The sequence below is a fragment of the Vigna angularis genome, chromosome 8, assembly GCF_016808095.1.
Source record: "Vigna angularis cultivar LongXiaoDou No.4 chromosome 8, ASM1680809v1, whole genome shotgun sequence".
Lineage (NCBI taxonomy): Eukaryota > Viridiplantae > Streptophyta > Magnoliopsida > Fabales > Fabaceae > Vigna > Vigna angularis.
The window spans coordinates 106,405-127,571 of NC_068977.1; the positions used below are offsets into that span (position 1 = coordinate 106,405).

General features: G+C 31.3%; 2 protein-coding genes across 2 annotated transcripts; one reads left to right on the plus strand and one right to left on the minus strand.

Annotated features, from left to right (window-relative positions):
• Nucleotides 1-7,554: 7,554 nt before the first annotated feature.
• On the plus strand, nucleotides 7,555-9,964 carry LOC108344692 (U-box domain-containing protein 40). Its single transcript, XM_017583147.2, has one exon. The coding sequence runs from the start codon at nucleotides 7,982-7,984 to the stop codon at nucleotides 9,704-9,706; it is 1,725 nt and encodes a 574-aa protein (XP_017438636.2). The 5' UTR covers nucleotides 7,555-7,981; the 3' UTR covers nucleotides 9,707-9,964.
• Nucleotides 9,965-18,809: 8,845 nt separating this feature from the next.
• Nucleotides 18,810-20,207, minus strand: LOC108344786 (peroxidase 31). Its single transcript, XM_017583279.2, has one exon. The coding sequence runs from the start codon at nucleotides 20,038-20,040 to the stop codon at nucleotides 19,081-19,083; it is 960 nt and encodes a 319-aa protein (XP_017438768.1). The 5' UTR covers nucleotides 20,041-20,207; the 3' UTR covers nucleotides 18,810-19,080.
• Nucleotides 20,208-21,167: the final 960 nt, after the last annotated feature.

Genomic DNA, 21,167 nt, shown 5'->3' on the forward strand with positions numbered 1-21,167 from the left:
TTCAAGGTGAGAAGTAAGTCTCACAATGGATAAAAATGAGAAAGATGACTAGTATATAAGTAGAAGGACTCAAACTCATTGTCTTAAGGTTTTGGATTGGAAGTGATGTCCTAGTTTCTTATTTAGGCTTGCTCACAACTCATTGATACCAAATCTCTAGGTGCCTCCCATGTAAAATCCCTATTATTGTGATGCTTACATATATAAATTAACTATTTTTATTTTTCAAATTTTCTTATTTTAGATTTTATAACTTTGAAATGATTTTAAGCTAAAACAAAATTGAGTGAAGTACAGTGCTAGATAATCTCATAATATCATTGAGAATTTGTTTTATCTTAACCCCTTTGAAATTAAAAAGAAATCCAAATATAATTATGAATATTTCTTTTTCTCGTAATAATGAAATGGCATGAAACAAATAACATATGAAACAAATGTGACAAAATGAGTTTTATTTATTTATTTATTTATTTATTGTGCATTTATATTTGAAAATTATAAAAAGATAAAAATTCCATATATTAACGTGAGAAACCCACCATAAGCTAGTATGTTAAAAGTTGAGACACATGTGAATAAAAAACAATAGTGATAAAAGATGAACACGTTATTTTCTCCCTCCTGGGACTCATACAACACTTACTTTTGTTGGAACATGAATTATTAGGTTTATCACGTGGTGTGGATCCACCCAATAATTAAAGTATTGTGATAATGTCTTATAGGCTGTAAATGTTAAGTAAGACAGAAGCTATGTTTAAGAATTGGGAAAACACTAATGAATTCGCTTAAGGAACATTCGAACCATAATTGTAACAATGAAATGAAACCAAAGGTTCATGTTATTGTGGTCTACTAGGTTCTAGGATGTAAAAATCTTGATTCCTGTCTATTTTGTATCATGTTTTAGATAAGTTATTTCCAAGTCCTTTACATGAACCTTTTTTTTTTTAAGTTAGGTTATATAAAAAAAATTGATGTAGATACATCAATGGTAGAAAACATATGTAAAAAAATTTTACGTTGATTATTAGCAAGATATTTTTGTGCTGGATAAATCTAAACTAAAGTAGGTGGTGACATTGACATAATAAGAGATATAATGACAAAAATATCGCAGACAATTTTAATAAATATAACATAAAAATAATCGTTGTTTACATCAGTTATGAATAATTAATGTACATAATGATGATTTATGTAGATTAAAATAATAAATGTAAATATTGATTTTTTATTCATAATTTAATTAATTTTTTCCGGTAAAAAAAGAATTACAATAACAAATATCACAATGGTTCAATAATGTAAGTGTTTAATTCAATTATTGTTATAAAATAAATTTATTCACTTTCTTCTCATTATCTATTTATTTTACTATAAAAGTTTATTTTTTCATTTTTTTCATCACGTTGGTAAAAGAAAGAAAGATCATAGTTATATTTTATTATTTAAAAATTAAAAAATTTCATTAATAAGTGTCAATTATAATTACATTTAAGTATTCTAACACTTGTTTAGATTTAACAGGTTTATATTTCTTTAATAAAAGCTAAATAGCATAGTGTTTATTGTTAATATATTTATTTTTTTTAAAAAAAATTAAGAAACAAATTGTATAAATATAAAGAAGTGGTCACTTGAATGTTCTCACCTTGCATGAGTTATAAAACACATAAAAGCTCAATGTCTAAGGACTAAATGGACAAGCAAGGAACCAAAATTAAGTTCAAAATTTGATGATAAATCTCCTTGCTCAAAAACTACAATGTTGAGTTTAAATATTTGAATATTTTTCTCACATGATTATTATAGTGAAGAGCACAATAATTTAATATTGAAAAAAATATTATTTTGGGAGGGTAAAGGAAGTGGGGTAGGAAAATGCAAAAGGAATCGATCACTTTTAGCAAATAAAGGAAGATATATATATACAAATAGGTTTGATAAAGGGTTCTTAGTGCGACGTAGACTTAGCTATTAAGATTGCAATAATTATAATGACAAATGGTGGCTTTGGTTGGAAAAACATTAAAACAACATTCTCCATGCAAACGAAAGCATTGCATGCTAAGATACCATTTGACGTTTTTTGTCCACAAAATTATGCATAAAAAAATAGTCAAAAATTGAAAAGGTTACATGTGGGGTCTCCTCCAGACAAAACAACATCCTTTTGTTTTACCTTTTTGTGTTGATTGCCTCAAAGGAATAGCTTACACTTTCCTCACCTATAGCTTCCTCTTCAACTAGCATAATACCTATTGTTTTTTTTCATAATTTATTATGAATAATAATACACAACATTTTTTTAACAACATTTTAACATCATATCATTTTGTGATTGGTATACAAAATTACTCCATAATCATCATAAACATCAATATGGACCAATCACAGAATGACACGTCGATGGTGTTAAAATGTGATCAAAAAAATGTTGTCAAAGTATCGTTATCCAATTTATTATTTAACATATGTCTAATAACCTCACATAATTTAGAAATTTATGTCAAATGTAATTTAATTTTTTTTTCTTCCATTTTCTTAATCGTTTTTTAAAATTAAAATCGTAACAAAATTTTAGTATTTAAAATGAACAATACCATAAATATATAATAATTGATGTTAATGATATCATTTGAGATACTTAAGATTGGAACAAATTAATTATATATATATTTATTGCATTTTTTTATTTATTTTAGTATCACAATATATATTCCATAAATCTATTTTTCTTATTCGGTATCTAATGTATATATTAAGTGTTGATCAACCTTTTTGATATACCTGAATTGTTTTTATATTCAATATTCTTCTAGACTTTCAAGAGGGAAAAATCAGAAGAAAATATTATTTGGTATTGATTATTATGATTGTATAAAATTTTGATATCATGCGTAATTTATTTTTTTCTTAATTTGAATTTTTTTATGATGCATCCTGTAAACAAACTGAAAATTATATATAGTACAAAATAGTTATAACCTACATTTTGTCAAAATTAGAGCTTTTTCATAGGACTTTTCAATTAGGGCTTAAGGTTGTCTAACTAAAGTGTCTAAATATATCATCTTTTCTATCTTATATATTTGATTTTTTTTTATAGACCTTGTTTATGTCAATTTCAGAATATAATATTTCTTATATGAATTGAGAACACACCTAACTTTTTTAACTTTGGATAAATTTATAGCTGCTAAGTTGATAAATAATGGAAGAATAAATACATTATTACTGCGTTTTAATTTGTTTTTATATAAGAATTGAAACATGTAGAATTCAGTAAATAAGTTTGTAATGTGAAACTTTATTAACATTTGTAACTGAAAGCAAACTAGTAATAAGTTATGGAAATTGTGATTATAAAATGGAGTCTTTGACTGTTGGAATCTGTGTAAAAGGGCAAAGTTGTTTCCACCAAATAACACTTTGAAACTTGAAAAGAGTTTTTGTTCTATTGGCTTGGATGCATGTGTTACAATCTCTGAACATTGACATCAAATGCAGGATCACTTTCAAACCCACTTTAATTGTTTTTCTATTCCTGTACAAAATTCACAGACACTATTGTACCAACTAAACTGCACTCATTAATCAAAAGCAATTTTTTTTATTCCATGAGGGCATGAAATATATATATATATATATATATATATATATATATATATATATGAAATAAATAAGTTTAATCATTCCGCATATCTTATTTTTGGTGGAAATCTCAAATTGATCATCTTCATTTTTGACGTGGGTCTTTATTTTGTGAAAATTGCAACAATTAGATCATGTTGTTCAAATGAGTCTACCAATGTATGTTTGACGTGATATGCTGATCTTCATTTTTAAATGATGTAAAGTTTACTATTTGATGTATGTGATTCTGATGTGTTTTTTGATTCTTTTTAAATAAAAGAAATTGGTAAAAATGAATTAAACATTAAACTGCATACTTTGTTCGAATTAGGGATTGGGAAAAAGGAAGTTTGATTTTAGGATTCATAGAAATTGAGAATTAATGTCAGAAATTGTTCTCATTAATGCTTTTACTTTCGACTCAACTTCTAATGTTAGTTTAGATAAGATCATCTTTTTCTTCTTTAGAGGAAGATGATGCATGAATTATATCTGAAATCATAATACAAGGTTAAAGGAATTAACTCATACAGCAAAATCGTAACAGCTAGAACTGACTCTGAAATTATTTTCTTAAAGAAAATATAAGGAAAGACACTTTTTTTCCCTGGCCACCATATGCACTTTCATAGTGTTACATTTCTCTGTATCATAAGGATATTTGATGGAGATATTTTTTATTTTATTTTGGGATACTGAAATGATTTCAGCTTATAAAAAACTCTTTCAAAGTTTATTACTATACCTCAATTGTCTCCTCTTCTACCTTGCTACTGTTGCAATAACCCAATGCAACTATCTCGCAATCACTATGTGACCCTCTGAATGTAACAATGTTCTCTACCTTTTGAGGAGTCCCTGAGGGTGAAGAAATCGAAGATGTCGCAGAAGACTAGATTGGTCGAAATTACTAATTGTAAAGCCCGCATCCATTCTTGTCTTCTATTCACGATGCAGAAAATTAAATTACAGACAAGCAGAAACCCTAAAATCTCAAATCGTACCATCATCACAATTTAGTATGCAAAACCTTCGCGCGTCCAAAACCCGTCAAATCCTCCAATTTCCAATTTTTTTGATTGATTCCCAAATTTCTATTGTGATTGAATCCTAAAACGAAATTTCTAATTTAGCTAATTGATTCCGAATGAACTTTAAAACCAAATTTCCAATTTCTCTTGATTTCCAAGTATGTGTAATAAACATTTCTAATTTTTTTAATTTTAAAAAAATAAAATTCCACATAAGACTTTCCTATTTGTAAATAACATGAACACGTCATTTTAAAACGAAAATCAGTGTGCCATGTCAACCATACATTAACGTTGTTGGGCCCAATTTAACGGTAGGGGTCTAATTGTTGTAATTTTCACAAAATAAGAACTCAATTGAGACGCTGAAAAAGAAGATGATCAATTTGAGATTTCCATCAAAAAATGGGATCTACTCAATGATTAAACCAAATAAATAATAGTTTATTAAATGTATAAACAGATTTACATTGTGGGACCAAATATATATGCATTTGCTTGTGATGTAACATCCTTTTAAGGTTTCTTTATTATTTTTATTTTAAATTATTTAAAAAAATTATTTACATCTAATGGATATCTTAATAAAGGAATGTAGTGTAAGTTATATGTTTGTATAGAAAATTAAGGGTTAAATATGTTTTTAGTCCCTAATCTATCAAGCGAATTTGTTTTTAGTCTATCTTTCAAGATAACATACATTTTAGTCCTCCTCCTTCACTAAACCATAATTTTTCGTCCTCAAAAATCAACGACGTTAAAAAAAAGTTGAGCTGGCTAACGGTGGAGTGTCATGTAATTTTTTTTGTCTAACAAAGTCAATCTGTCCCTCACCATACGGTAATGACCGGACGATATTTTTAATGGTCGAACGGTGATGATGACTGAATGGTGATGGTGACTGAATGGTAATGGCCGAACGGTTATGACGACTGAATGATGATGGTGACCAAACGGTAATGGTGACTGAATGATGATGGTGACCGAACGGTGGGGGACAGATTAACTTAGTGTCAGAGAAAAAATGACGTGGCACTTCACCATTAGCCAGCTCAGCTTCTTTTTAACGCCGTTAGTTTTGGAGGACGAAAAATTAAGGTTTACTGAGGGAGGAGCACTAAAATGTACCTTACTTTGAGAGAGAGACTAAAAACAAATTCGCTTGATAAAAACATATTTAACCCTAAAATATTTCACTTAATGTAATATTTAGCTAAGGAAATCTAATTTAAAATTTATTCATTGATAAATATTAGTTTTTAACCTTAATATTTATCATTAAAAACAATAATTTATTTGACTTTATATGCTAATATATTTCTGTTTATATATTTGTATGTATTTCTATTTATAAATTTTAACATTAATTTTATATTGTATTTATTTTGGACGAGACAATATTTCATAATATACTTATATTTTACTTTAAAAAGTAATGTGTATATACGTATTTTTCTGTCTTTTTTATACTATTTGAGCTTTCTTTACTTATTTCTAACATACTCGATTATTTAACTGTCCTATTTACGTTGTTTTGTTGAGTTCATTATAGGCTTAATATCCTATTTTGTTCCCAGTTTTGCTCGAAAATGTCAAATTAGTCCATTCTTTAAAAAATGCGTCAATTACGTCCTCACTTAATAAAATTTGTGTACCGTAATATACCTGATTCCACCAACGGTCGACAAATAACCCGGGTGATCGTTTGTCGACCCTTCTCACGATCGTAATGTCACGATCGTAGGTATGTCGAACGCTTTCTAACATCATAGCGTTTACATGTGATGTCGACCACTTGGCAATCGACAACCAGGGATGTCGCGACATGTAGCGCTCACACGACAACCTGCATGTTTGTCTCGATACACGAGACGATCGACATATATTGAGCGATGTCTACATTAGCGGTTAAGAATAAACAGTTACGAATATTAGTGAATGCCACGAATCACGGGAATAACTGACCCAGTATCAGACACGATCTAACAGTTACAACTCTCAGGTAGTCAACTTCGGTAACCGACCGGATTTTCAGGTAAACGGTTTATTTTATAATTTTAAATATGAAGATCAGACCAGAAAAAAGGTACGTTTTTCCCTTTAGAGAAATTAAGAGAGAGAAATTATTCTTCTTCTTGATCACTTTGAACTGAAAAGATTCAGGACATCCCTTTTCTGACTTGAGTGTCGGAGTGCCTTTGCAGGTACCCAGCCCACTTTCCCCTCAGAGAGCATAACACAGGAAGAGAGATATCACAGTAACGGCATCACAGGAAGGAGCAGTTGAGATTTGTTAGGTTCGTATCTCGATTTCACATCCATACTGAAACAATTTGCATCAATTAAATCTCTTTTGTTAAATTCGTACAAAAAGCGTTAATTATCTTGATGCAAAATAATTAACGCCGTTTGTACGGATTTAACGAAGGGATTTCATTGATGCAAATTTTATTGAGTGAGAACGTAATTGACGCATTTTTTAAAGGATGGACTAATTTGACATTTGCGAACGAAACTGGAGACAAAATAGGTATTAAACCTTCATTATATTACTGACATCCGACCAAAAACTATGATCGAAATCAAAATTATTAGAACAAGAACAAATTGAAAGTGTGAGATTCTAAACAGGAAAACAAAAATAAACTTATATACAAAATGACATAATTATCCTAATTAAAATAATAATAAAATGAACACATCAATCGTCAAATGAATGTAAAATTTATTAAACGATACTGCTACTCTTCATTTTAATATAATATATAAAATTTCAAAAACATATAATTTTTAATTAGAATGAATTTTTGTTATATTTAGTAATTTATTTCAACATTGCAAACAAAATGTTATATAAATTTATGAATATACATTAATTTAGTTATTATTATAAATTTTAATATTCACAAGTCTATTTATAATTATTCTTAAACATATTTATATGAAAACAGAGTATACTTAACCATCATTGATTATAATGACAGTCTAATGCAGTGCTCATTGCATTGATGTTGAAGATGTTTCTTCGTATCATCATCACTGCTCATACAAGTTCTTAACTTTCCCTTTAACCCGTTTCCAATTGGGCAGATTTTCCAAAAGCAAAGGAATCCAATCTCTCTCTCCCAACACCAAATCATCATTCCACTCACAAAACCCTCTACTCTTCAACGTCTGCAAGCCCAAAAAACACTAACCTCAGTAACATCATCAGCTCAATGTTCTTATATCCTTGGAACTCCAATGACAACCTCCGATTAACTCTCTCACATTCAACGGTGTGAGAGAGGGCACAGCCTCAACCATCCATGGAGATTCAACAATCGCTGAAGCTCACCATCCATAAGAAATGGCCATCGTCACCAAAGAAAACATCAAAAGATTCAGAACCGATAAACACCACTGCAACTCCCAAGCTCAAATGGAAGAAAATCTTCTTTCACACTAAAACCAAACCCAAAATCCAAAACCCCCCAGATGAGTTCCTCTGCCCCGTTTCCCGTTCCCTCATGTTCGACCCCGTCATCGTCTCCTCCGGCCACTCCTTCGAACGCTCCTCCGTCGAAGCCTGTAAAAATCTCAACTTTACACCACAACTCCCCGACGGCACTACCCCCGATTTCTCCACCCTCATCCCCAACCTCGCCCTTAAATCCGCCATCCTCAAGTGGTGCCACACCACCCACACACCCCCTCCTCTCCCCCACAACAACCTCGTGCAGCAAACCTCAATCTTCCCTGACACGAAACTAGTACAACACACCTCGATTTCCCCAGACACCCCCAACTCAAACCTCGTACAAACCTCGATCTCCCCGAACGTCGGTACGGTAGAAGAAAAGCTCTCCGACAGAGATCCGATCCTGGATTCCCTGGACGAAAACCCACCCCCGACCAACCTCCGCCGCCACGCGGAAACCGAGGTGCCCATAAGACCGACGCATCTGTACACGAGCTCCGAGGAATCCATAGCCACATCGTCGGCCTCAACGCCGCCGTTTCAACTAGCCACGCGCCCCAGTTGCTGCTACTATTCTTCCCCTTCCTCGTCAGAAATCGAACCCGCCGCAACCCCAGAAGAAGAAGAAATAACGGGGAAGCTCAAAAGCCCACTACAGAACATAGTCGAGGAAGCGCTTCTCTCTCTGAGAAAACTCACCCGAGTGAGAGAAGAAACCCGGGTTCAACTCTGCACTCCGCGGATACTCTCTGCGTTACGCTCCCTCGTGCTGTCGAAACACGTGAACGTTCAGGTGAACGCTTTGGCTTCATTGGTGAACCTTTCTCTGGAGAAGAGTAACAAAGTGAAGATCGTGCGGTCGGGGATGGTACCACCGTTGATCGAGGTTCTGAAATTCGGATCCCCTGAGGCGCAGGAACACTGCGCTGGCGCGTTGTTCAGTTTATCTCTCGAAGACGATAACAAAACCGCCATTGGTGTTCTGGGTGGTTTGGGCCCGTTGCTTCAGATGCTCCGAGTCGAGAGCGAGCGGACTCGGCATGACTCGGCCTTGGCGCTTTACCATTTGTCTTTGGTTCAGAGTAACCGGTCCAAGATGGTTAAGCTCGGTTCGGTTCCGGTTCTTTTAAGTATGGTTAAATTGGGTCACATGACGGGCCGGGTTTTATTGATTTTGGGAAACTTGGGTTCCGGGTCGGACGGACGGGCCGCGATGTTGGATGCGGGTGTTGTGGAGTGTTTGGTCGGGTTGCTGAATGTACCCGACTCGGCTACCGCGTCGACTCGGGAGAGTTGTGTGACGGTAATGTACGCGTTGAGTCACGGCGGTTTGAGATTTAAGGCGGTTGCAAAGGCGGCGGGGCTGGTGGAGGTGTTGCAGAAGGTGGAGAAAGTGGGGAGTGAGAGGGCTAGGCATAAGGTGAGAAAGATATTGGAGATGATGAGGGCTAAGGAGGTGGAGGAGGAAGATGTGGATTGGGAAGAGTTGCTTGACTCGGGGCTGGGTTGCCGGACTCGGATCCGACTCGGTGGCGGGTTGGACGATTCGAGTGTTAACTCGGCCGAGTTTTGAGTACAGTGGAATATTTTGTCTTTTTTTTTAATTTTAATTTTCTGTAATTATTGGTCTTTTTTAAGACTAGGTTGTTTTGGATTATTGTTTTTAAAAACAATCCATGGTTTTATGATTTTTGAAGTTGGACGGGAGAATTGGTAAATGGGGACATTTTTTTTAACTTAATTTATATGCATTACCAATGTAATATTTTGGCTTAATTGTATTTTCATCTGAAACTTTCACAATATTACAAATTTTGCCCTTTTATTTTTATGCATTTGATTACCGACTAATTATGGTCTTTCATATAACTTAACATTTAATATTTAATAAAAATCTGTCATGGTATTCTACTATCGTCACACAAATATTTTTATTAAATATTAAAAGTTAAGTTAACACGTAAATCAATATGATTAAAATAATAAGAGATAAAATTTATATATATAAAAAAAAGGAGAAAATTTAAAATTTTTCAGTTATGTATTGATTAGAAAGTAATCATCTTATGATATGATGAAAAGATGGATTTTTTATGCAAAAAAAATAGAAGGATAAGTGAAATAAATTAAAGCATATTTTGTTTTTGGAGTTTTGGATAGGTTTGGAGTGATGAAACTTTGAAGGGTCGTTGTAAGTGTTGATTATAAGAGGAGGAGATTGAATAAAGGAAGGGAAAGAGTAATAAAGTTGATGATTTTTGAAGCAGAAAGTGGTGTATATGCTTTATTCCTTCTTCTACAGAGTGTAGTAGCTGGTTCTGTTTCCTTTATAGGTTTTTCGCTTTTCTTTTTCTTTTCTTTTGCACTCAAACTTCAACTTGTGCTGTCTCAATATATTAGAGTAGCTGTCTCACAACATTGTGCTGTCTAAATAAATAATAAATAATGTCATCACACATTTTTACTTTCATTTAATATAGAATACGAGGATAAAATAGTTATAAAAATATAAAATTTTATATTTTTTTAAGAAAAAATAAATAATAATAATATTAAATAAATGTAAAAATTTTAGGTGTGTTAAAGAATTGATTCATGTCCCACAGACCATACTCATTCCTTGTATTGCCTTTACTTAGCTACTTTTATTTGTTGACTCTATATCTTGTTACACTTATTTCTTTTTCACTCTAATTCTTTTTCTTTATTAATTTATTCTCAATATTTAAGTTTATCATTCATTTTGATTTTTATATTTATTTGGTACTCAATGAAGTTTTCAATTTTATAAAAAAACTTAATATAATTCATTTTCAATTTTATAAAAAAATATAAACTTAATTTAAATATAATATATATATATATATATATATATCAAAAGTTTAAATATAAAAGTTAAATTATTAATTTGTTTTTAATTTTTACTGTTCTTGTACTATCTGGTTTGAAAACGTAGCCGTCTGTTTTCAGAACAATGTTGAATATTACCCACAAGTTGTTATAAGTGTATCAAATGAAATGCAACTAACTATGAAAAGCAATGTCATGAGAGCCAAACTTAAAAGGTAACTTTTTCTTTTTTATATGATACTATTTGTTAACTTAGGATAATGAATAATTTTTCTTATACCAAAAATCAGATCACCCACTTCCACCAAATTCAATTTTTGTCAAAAATAAGAACAGTTAACATGGAAAAGACCTAATTTATTTTAGTGTGGGCTTCAAAATTTAGATTTTCCCAACTTTATTTTTTAAGGAAAATAAAGTTAGGATATTTTAACCAACTTAGTTTTTAAGAAAACTAAAGTGGATATTTTAAAAAAATAAATAAATGGATGAATTCTAAATTTATTACAATAAATAGATATATGATTTTTAAAATACGACTTTATTTCACATATATTTTTTCTAAAATAAACTATAGAAGTCGTCTTTTAATTAACACTTCTGCTTTAATTATTTATTTTCTGTCTATTTCTTTTGTCTTTTGCTTTTTTGGCATATATATATCTGTGTGTTTATTTGTTGGTATTAGGTTCTACTTCCAAAGTTTCAAAAGTATTTGGTTATTGTCTCAAAAGCTTGCCCAAACTAAATGGAAAACTTTTGTATCACTTGATTTTAAAGTTGAACTACCTTTAACAAAATAATAAATAAAATCATGGCTATACATTTAAAACCATTTCTACTAAATAAACTCTCTAAAAGCTATTATCAATACGTTTATTTTTCGTAATTAATGTTAATGTGTTCATATTTTGCCTTTTTAGGGCAAGAACATTGGATCCATAAAGTAATTAAGGGGTTTTTCTTTTTACTCCTCTATAATTTATTCTCCTAATTCTATATTCAAAATTATTAATGTGTTTAAATCAATTTGAAACTACATTTTAAAATACTTCTCAGTTAGGTTATTTACAACAATTATATTTTTAAGTACGTAAGATATAACTATATGTAATATTATATTAAATAAGATAATTTAGAAGTATATTTCAGATTGTGTAATTAATTTTTAAATTGTATATTTCATAGTTAGGTTTTGAATTATATAATATAAACTTCCTAACATGTATAATTCTAAGTATATGTGATAGTTTTTTTTATATATATTATTGGTATGAAAGAAGAAAGTATGTGATTTTGTAGAAAATGAGGTTGAATTAGAGAAGGAAGAAAAAAAGGATATCGAAGCCCAATTCCATTAAGGGATTATTGGGCCAACTAGTGGGTTTCATTAATTCCATATCAATTTTTACTAAGCTCAAACCCTTTTTGTTTTGACAAAAACACGATATATTTTTACAATGTCTCGATAGATCTTGTCTTAATGTACAATAAAATGCGTTTTTTCCATTATATATTGGTAAAATCTTGTCGGGATACATTATATAAATCTATTCTCGTTGTGTATCTAAATAAAATTTATTGAGATACCTAAACAATTTTTGTTATGTATTTGGATAAATCTCATCTAAATGTATAATTAAAAATATGATTTATTAAAAACATATTTTTAATAGAAAAATGTTGAGACCCAAATGAAAAGGGTATTTTTTTTTTTTGCGATTAAAAAAATAATTAATTTTTAAATATGTGATCAAAATCAATTTATTAACTAAATATAATCAACTTTGTGAAACTATAAAAACCAAAATTATATGAAATAATTAAAACTACAAAAACCAAAATTATCGGCACAATAAATTAAAAAAAAATAATTAAACTTTCTGATTTTGGTTTTGTTTAGGTAGAAAAAACTAGTTGGTGAAAAGTTATTTACTTCTTTAAGTTTTTGTTTATGGTAAAAAAAAGTATATTTTTACGAGTGTAAACCTAATTGTAGTGGAGCCAACTCAAACCGCGTGTACCAAAATTAAACAATTTTAGGATTCCGCAATAAAGCTGTCTTTTCGGCCGTAATCAATGGACACGGATGTTTAACTTCCTACACCATTCTATAATGTTTAAGAATCATTTAATGTTGTTGATAAATAAATATTCTGATTGTACATATAGGATTTTATTTATTTACCTATTTTATAGAAAAAAAAAACAGAAATATATGGGTAGAACAAATTAATAGGATTAAAAATTATAAAAATATATAAATATAATAAAATTAAAGAGAAACATAAAATAATAAAGCAGTAACATATTCAGTTGAGTATGGAAAAGAGAGAACGATCGTAAAAGTCGAGGTCCCACATCGACGGCATTATGGGATTGGACAGCCTGGTTCCAAATTCCTCATTTGACTTTACACAACGCAAAAGCCTGTGTCGGTTTAGGTTTTCTTCCTCAATCAGGGTTCATGTTTCATTTTACTGCTTCAACTGTCCAACAGTCAATGTATCCAAACACAACCTTCACTAAAAACAACCAAGTTAAATAGTTACTTTCATTTCTTCAATTTCACTATTAAAACATTACACTTCCATTTTGAATGACAGTTTTTAGTGAGCTTATTTTCCTTTTTACATGTTTGGATACATTAAACTCATTTAACAAAAAAAAAGTGATTTATAAACTCTTTCTGTAATTATTAAGTCGCTTAGTAGTTAATGTCAATAAGAGTTTAAGTTTTTTTTTTCATGCTTTTTGGCGAAGTTTCAAGTTTTAAAATTGATTATATTTTGAATAGTAATTAACCCTAATAATGTTATCTATTTTTTTTTATTAAAATTTTTTATTTAAAGAAATCAAATCTTAAAGAGTGAAAGATGAAATATACGAAGCTTCAAACCAAATATATATCGGGCGGATGTAATAATTAATTATAATAATGTTTTTTCATATTTTCTTTGAACAAGTTAAAGAAAACAATAATTTCAAGGTTTAATCCTTTTCGACATCCCTGTTTATGTACGAATGTCTCAGATGGGTCCTCGTTTTCTAAAGTGTATCAAAATGGTCCTTAATTTTCAAAATTGATATCAATTGAGTCCTTTCCGTTAAGTTGGCTAGACGGCGTTAAAAAAATTGATGAGTGGATGCTGAGATGACGAACGAACGCTCGTCGACAAGCGAACAAACGCTCGTCCACCAGCGAACGAACGCTCGTCCACCAGCGAACGAACGCTCGTCGACCCCCGAACGAACGCTCGTCCAGTGTGGAACGAACGGTCGTCCAGTGTGGAACGAACGGTCGTCCAGTGTGGAACGAACGGTCGTCCAGCAGTAAGAGGTCGACGAGCGTTCGTTCGCTGGTGGACGAGCGTTCGTTCGGGGGTCGACGAGCGTTCGTTCGCTGGTGGACGAGCGTTCGTTCGCTGGTGGACGAGCGTTCGTTCGTCATCTCAGCATCCACTCATCAATTTTTTTAACGTCGTCCAGCCAACTTAACGGAAAGGACTCAATTGATATCAATTTTGAAAATTAAGGACCATTTTGATACACTTTAAAAAACGAGGACCCATCTGAGACATTCGTACATAAATAGGGATGTCGAAAAGGATTAAACCTAATTTCAACTAAACATAGAACTATTTAAAACCCGTTCTAACCAAAGAGGCTAGAGTTCGATTACCCAAAGTATTTTATTTAAAGTGTTTTATCCTCCTCTCCTTCAAGATTTTCTTGTATGTCTATCTTTTCCACTCCTTGGATTCTCCTTTATTTTAATGTTATTTCTGTATTTAATTCATGTCTCTTACTATGTCTTCATCAACTATATGATTTATCAACTTTAAACTTCTTATTTACTATCTTATATTCCCATCATAGCGATTCTCTTGAGGTATAATAACTTTATAGGAATTTGTGAAGCTTGATGGCATTGGGAGACATGAGGTAATGGATATTATATCAATTATAAATAATAACTAAATGAAAAAAATTACAATTTACTATATTGATTATTATTTAGTTAATAATATAATGCGAAATTAAAAGGAAATATTATTCAAATCTTTTTCATTTTGGTGGAAAAATTTCAAGGTGATTCCCACTTAATTTTTTATTTCAATTGTATTCCAAAATTTGTTAAAACACTTCAATTAAGTCCCTTTTAGTTGAAGTCATAAAATCTATAACGATTGCATAATTAGGCATAGTGATTTGTCAAGTAATGCATACGTGGCACATAAATGTTTTCTAGTGTGAAAAATTGTGTTGATAAAAATATTAAAAAAAATATCATATGTCAAAAAAGGGTTTCTTACGAAACAGAACACATACAACCCATTTTTTCTTCTTCCTCATTACATTAATGACACCAAAACTAGACATTTATGGCTTCTTCCTTCCTCAACCATAGAGCCAATGCCAAAGTAGAAGTTTTGGAATTTTAAAATGTTTGTTATTTGACAAATTATCAAAGATTGTATGATGAAATTTCATTTTTTTACAAACATTTAATGAATAAAGAAGTATAATTTATTTATTTTTCTCATCATTATATAACACAAATATTAGTAAAAATAAGGAAATTATATTCATATATTAAAAAGTATGAAAAGTTAGTATACAAAATAATTTCACAGGATTTAAAAATAGTAAACTAATATCTAGTGTTTAATAATCTAAATGATGGAGATGATTTGAATAGAAAAGGCCATTTTCAAAGAGTTTAATTATTTATTTAATATCTTTGGATTAACTTTTTCTGTTTTATCTGCATATTTAAAATTTATTCATTTTAATTCTTACACAAGGAAAATTAATCACCTTTAATTTCTAACCTTTCTAAATAATTTTCAGTCTCTCATCTAAATCTAAACTCAGACTAAAGAAACAATGAGACACGTACAAAACTAAAAGGAATAATATTAAATACAAAAACTAAAGATAAAAATTGCTTATCTGTATAAGTAATTATACCACTTAAAAGTGTATTATTAGATTTTAAAGAAAATCACCGCGTAAACTATTATATCAGATAGCGTACGCGGCGCTTCTGATGCATTAAAAATTTTGCAACAACTTCACCAGCTGTGTCATAAAACGCGCGTTTGTGTGTATGCAAAATGCACATGCACATGCACATGCATGGGCAAAAACAGCTTCTTTCAATAAGGGACAAAAAAGATGCCACAATGCAGACAAAACGTGCTTTTCAAAATCCAAAGCCAAATTCTTCCATTATTTAAGCAAACACCATACCTTAATTACGCATCCCTCACAAAATTATGATATCCAACTAAAAAATGCGTATTTCCATGACAAATCTATTACTATGTTCACCAAGATCAACACAGATTCTTGAAACTTGAATTTGTTAAAGATAAAAAAAAAACTTAATTAGAAAATTAATTAACAGGGAAAGAAAACGAGTGAATACTCTCAAAGTGCTTATATATTGACCTATAGATCTTTGATTGAATTTTCATGTAAGTAAGAAAAATACTATTCATTTGCGTAAGTTCTTTATTTATATATTTAACATTTAATACACAAATATAAGTTTTCTTTATAATTATATGAAAAACTTGTATCCAAATGGATGAATTTTTCGAATGACTTTTTACAATAAAATGTTAATCAAGAACATGAGACAACATATTTACTCGTGTATGAGACCAATTTCAGCATTTCCATAGAAGAAAAAAAAACCTCATACGTAACTTAATTAACGATATTTTATTTAAAATAAATATAAAATTAATTTTCTTAGATGAACATCATTATAGATAGTAAGAATAACTTTTTTTTGGCTTATTTTTAATTGTTTGATCTATTTTATGGATATGAGTAGTAGTTGACCTTCTTTATTGTCTACAATCTATTTTAAAATCTAGGATAAAGTTGGGACTAGTATAGGTTAATAATTATTTCGAACAAGATGAAATTGAACTTTGTAAACTTTGTAAATGTTTTGAAGATTATAAACAAGATCAACAAATGTTTCAAACTCCCCACATTCATACCACCACTCATTTAACTTAAAAGTGTATGACATTAGTTGTCAACGCAGTTGTGGATTCGTTATCTCCTGAATATCAAACACATAACATTATCGATCATATTAATGGATAAGACACATGACCGATCTTTGTTTATTTTTCTTGAGTAACATTGTGTCATATTCGAAATAGTTATGTCCTGCTCGAAACATGCATGGTGTCCTTACTCCCCTTTCTTTGAATCAAGAATTAGTTCTTTCAAATATTGTTTTAACAAGAATAACAATTGGTAACAAATAACGGTAACAAACATGTTCTCTTTCAAACAAAGTTCATACTCCCTTGATAACTATTGATATCTCCTCAATGAGTCGTGCAATTGTTCTTTTGATATGTTTTGTTATAGTAAAGTTTCATCATATGAATCATATAATATGCAAATTTGGACTTCCACAATCTATTCCACCTAAGCTATTAAACTTTGATAACTTTCATTCTATAAATATGTGAAGAATAACAAAAGGAATCATCAACAATGGATAGGAATGTGAAATAATCTATACAACCATCTTAAAGGAAAGAAATTTTGAAGGAAAAGAATTCCACAAAAATGACAATTTGTGTAATACTACACTATATATACAATAATACATAGAACATATTATCCGCTACATAATGCCACAACAAACATCATTAAACGACGATGTAGGTTTTTAAATGCTAATATCTTACTATCAAATTAAATTAACAATTACATTTTTAACATTATGACACACTGCAGGGACCTCAAGATCTACAACCTCCTCCACGATATAATCATATTAGATCTTTTGGGTATTATCAACAATTTCAACCGTAGAATGATACTCAATTTGGCATGTTTCAATCACCTCCATTGTTCATATATATAGGCAACATTCACAACATAACTGCTTCATCTTTATCTATACATCATATTTCTTTCACATATTTTTTCATCTCAACCTAACTTCTTTTCAACTCCATCTCACAGTATGTCTGAAACCTCTATAACCACACTCCTATCTACTTATAATCGAACTCCAACTTCATATGTATAACGACTTTAATTTAAAATAAATAAAAAAATAAAAAACATCAAATCTCATACAATTTCAATTATATAAGAAAAAAGATGTTTTGAATTGAAGTCTTAATGATGACGACTTTAATTAAAAGAAAATAGAAATAGTCAAATCTCGTACTACTTCAATTATATAAAGAAAAAAAGTTTTAAATTGAAGTCTTTATGATTACTTCATATTAAAAATAGATCATATACATGATTTTGGTATAAAATAAGATTTCCATAAGATAAAATATATCGTGATAACTATTACCATTTCACACTCCATCTTTCACTTAAAAGAATGTTTGATAGAAGAATAATTTATAAATATATTATTCATAGCCAATAAGATAACATGAATATGAATAGTTGTAAATTCATCTTTTATTAACAACAACACCTTAATAATTTTTTAAATATATTATTTATAGCCAAACATATAACATGAGTGGTTATAAATTGATTATATGTTCGATATTATTATTAATAAAAAAATTATTGCTAACTGTTTCATCTCTTAAACCCTTAAGGCAAAAAGATTTAAATTACTCACCAGACAGTCGCAGAGGCAACATTATTTATCCCACAATTTGGTTGAACAATGATTATGATCCTATTCCATGTTCATCTAACTCAATTACAAAAATCATTCCTCTTTGAGATGAAGATTAAAAATTTATTTAACAAATCCATATTAAATCACCACACCAATTTATTTATATGCAATCTCAAAACTACGTGAATTCTGAGAAAACAGATCAAAATGAGAAACTTTATTAATTAAATCTTATAATATTACATTCAAAAACCATAACTCTGATTCATCTATCCAAGATCAACAACAATTGCTCCATTCCCCCATTTCCCCACCTCACACAACCGAAATCTATGTATGTATAATCAACCTCAAAAACATCAAATTCATGCACAACAGAGGTTTCATTGTCGTTCTCATCTTAAATCAAAAGATCTTATCTCATCAAATCATCAACAGCTTCCAAAAAGAAGAAAGAATCAATTAATCTGATCACACCTGCGTCGGATCTCCCCCTTTCTCCCCGTCTGCACATTGAGCAGACTCAGCTTCTGCATCGCCGAGGCAAAAACCCTAAAGAACCTAGCTTGATCCTTGGCGAAGCCCTCCACGAATGGTCTCGTAACAGGGTCACTGTACAAGCCGTGATCGGATTTCAGCACGCCCAAACCCTTAGGAAGGTTCTGGAAGTACACATTGTCGAACTTGTTGGGAGTCATGATGTCATTGAAGACGGAAAGGGTAGGGTTGGTTCTGTAATCGGCGCAAGCTTTGGATAAAGCTTCAGAAAAACGAGGGTTGTAGGAAGAAGAGGAGTTCGAGAGGTTGGTGACGAATTCGGAGCAGTGGGAGAATCCCACGGTGTGGGCCCCACTCAAAGCGACGAACTCCTCCACGGAGAACCCGCGCCGGGTGAAGATTTCCGTGATTTGGGACATGGGCATGGATGGAGTGGGGAGGTGGTTGGGGACGGAGGCGGCGGAGGAGAAGCGGCCGTCACGACGCCCGAGGAAAACGGGGTAGAAGGGGCCGCCGAGCATGGTCAGGAGGTCGCGGGTGGCGGCGGAGAGGATGTCGGCGCAGGAGACGGTATTGGGGCAGGCGAGTTCGAGGGCGGTCTTGGCGCGGACGACGAGGTCGAAGGCGTCGCCGGGGAGGGAGAGGTTGATGTCGGCGTCGCGCTCCGCCTTGTTGAACGCCGTGGAGGAGAGGAGGATGGAGGCGTCGCAGCCATTTGGGATGAGGCAGTCGTGGAGGAAGAGGCGGATTGTGGCGGGCGCCGTCGTGGGACTCGCGATCTGCTTCGCCGTCACCGTGTCGCGGATGATCTGCGCGAACTGCGGACACGTGTCCTTGTAGAAGTCCAACGTTAGACGCGCGTTAACGCAGAAACAAAAGAACGATAATAATGTGAGAAACGTAAGAGAAAACGAAGACATTGTAGAAACTGAGAAACCAAAACAACACACAGAGAGAGTGAAGTAAAGTGATGAGTTGAAGGGGTTTTGTTGGAAGTGACGAAGAGTGAGAAACACGCGAGAGTGTGAGAGTGGGAGTATGGTCACGGGATGTGTGCGGTGGGACACTGTGGGCTGGCATCTTGCTAGAAATAGATTGGCGACATCAACGGCTACTGTTTTTTAGTTGGCAATTGAAATTCAAGTAATAATAATGATGATAATAATAATAATAGATACTTTTTTTTAGAAAAAATTAAATTAAAAAGTAAGTGAGAAATTTATCATTGATGTTTAGTAAGTGTTATTTACATTAGCGCGTTCTTAGATATAGTGGTGGATATTGCTGTTTTTAAAGCGTAATTGAGTGATTAGGTTATTAATTTCTTATGGGAAATCCAAACGCATACTTAATTAATTAAAATATTATTAATTAGCTTCTTTCAATATTTAGTATAGTTTTACTAAAGAAGTTAGTTTTTTAATTATATTTCTTTTAAATTTTCAAGTGGTAATATATTGGTAACTTTTTATTAAATGTAAGGATACTATAGAGAAAAAAGTTATAAATAACTATTATTTAGGAATAAAATAAAATAAAACTAAAAGGAATATTACTCTCTTTAATTCTATTTTATAAGATCTGCCTATGTAATTAATGTTTTTTTATTGTAATTGTTTGGCATAAATTTGAGTATAATAGATAGGTATGGAGAAATTGTTTTGGAACATAAAGAATACTAGTTAATAGGAGTAAAATATTTCTTATTAAACTAAATTATTTTATTTAATATATGATTTTTGGTGGGTGCACTGTTAATGGTGGAATACAGTGTGTATCTTAACATTCAAAATTGTTGAGTTAAAAAAAAAATAAAAACATCTAATAAAACATGAAAATTTAAGTAATATCTAAATCTATTTAGATTAAGGGATGGATATGAGTTAATAAAACATCGAAATCATTCGTTGATTTCACTTTCGAAGCTATCACTTACAAAGTCAAAACAGGTTTAGTTTAAAATTTGAAACAATTGTTGGAGGTAGTTTGTTGATAGCCATGAAAGAGACAAGTTGAACCAATTATACAATTTTGTGAGCTTTAGAAT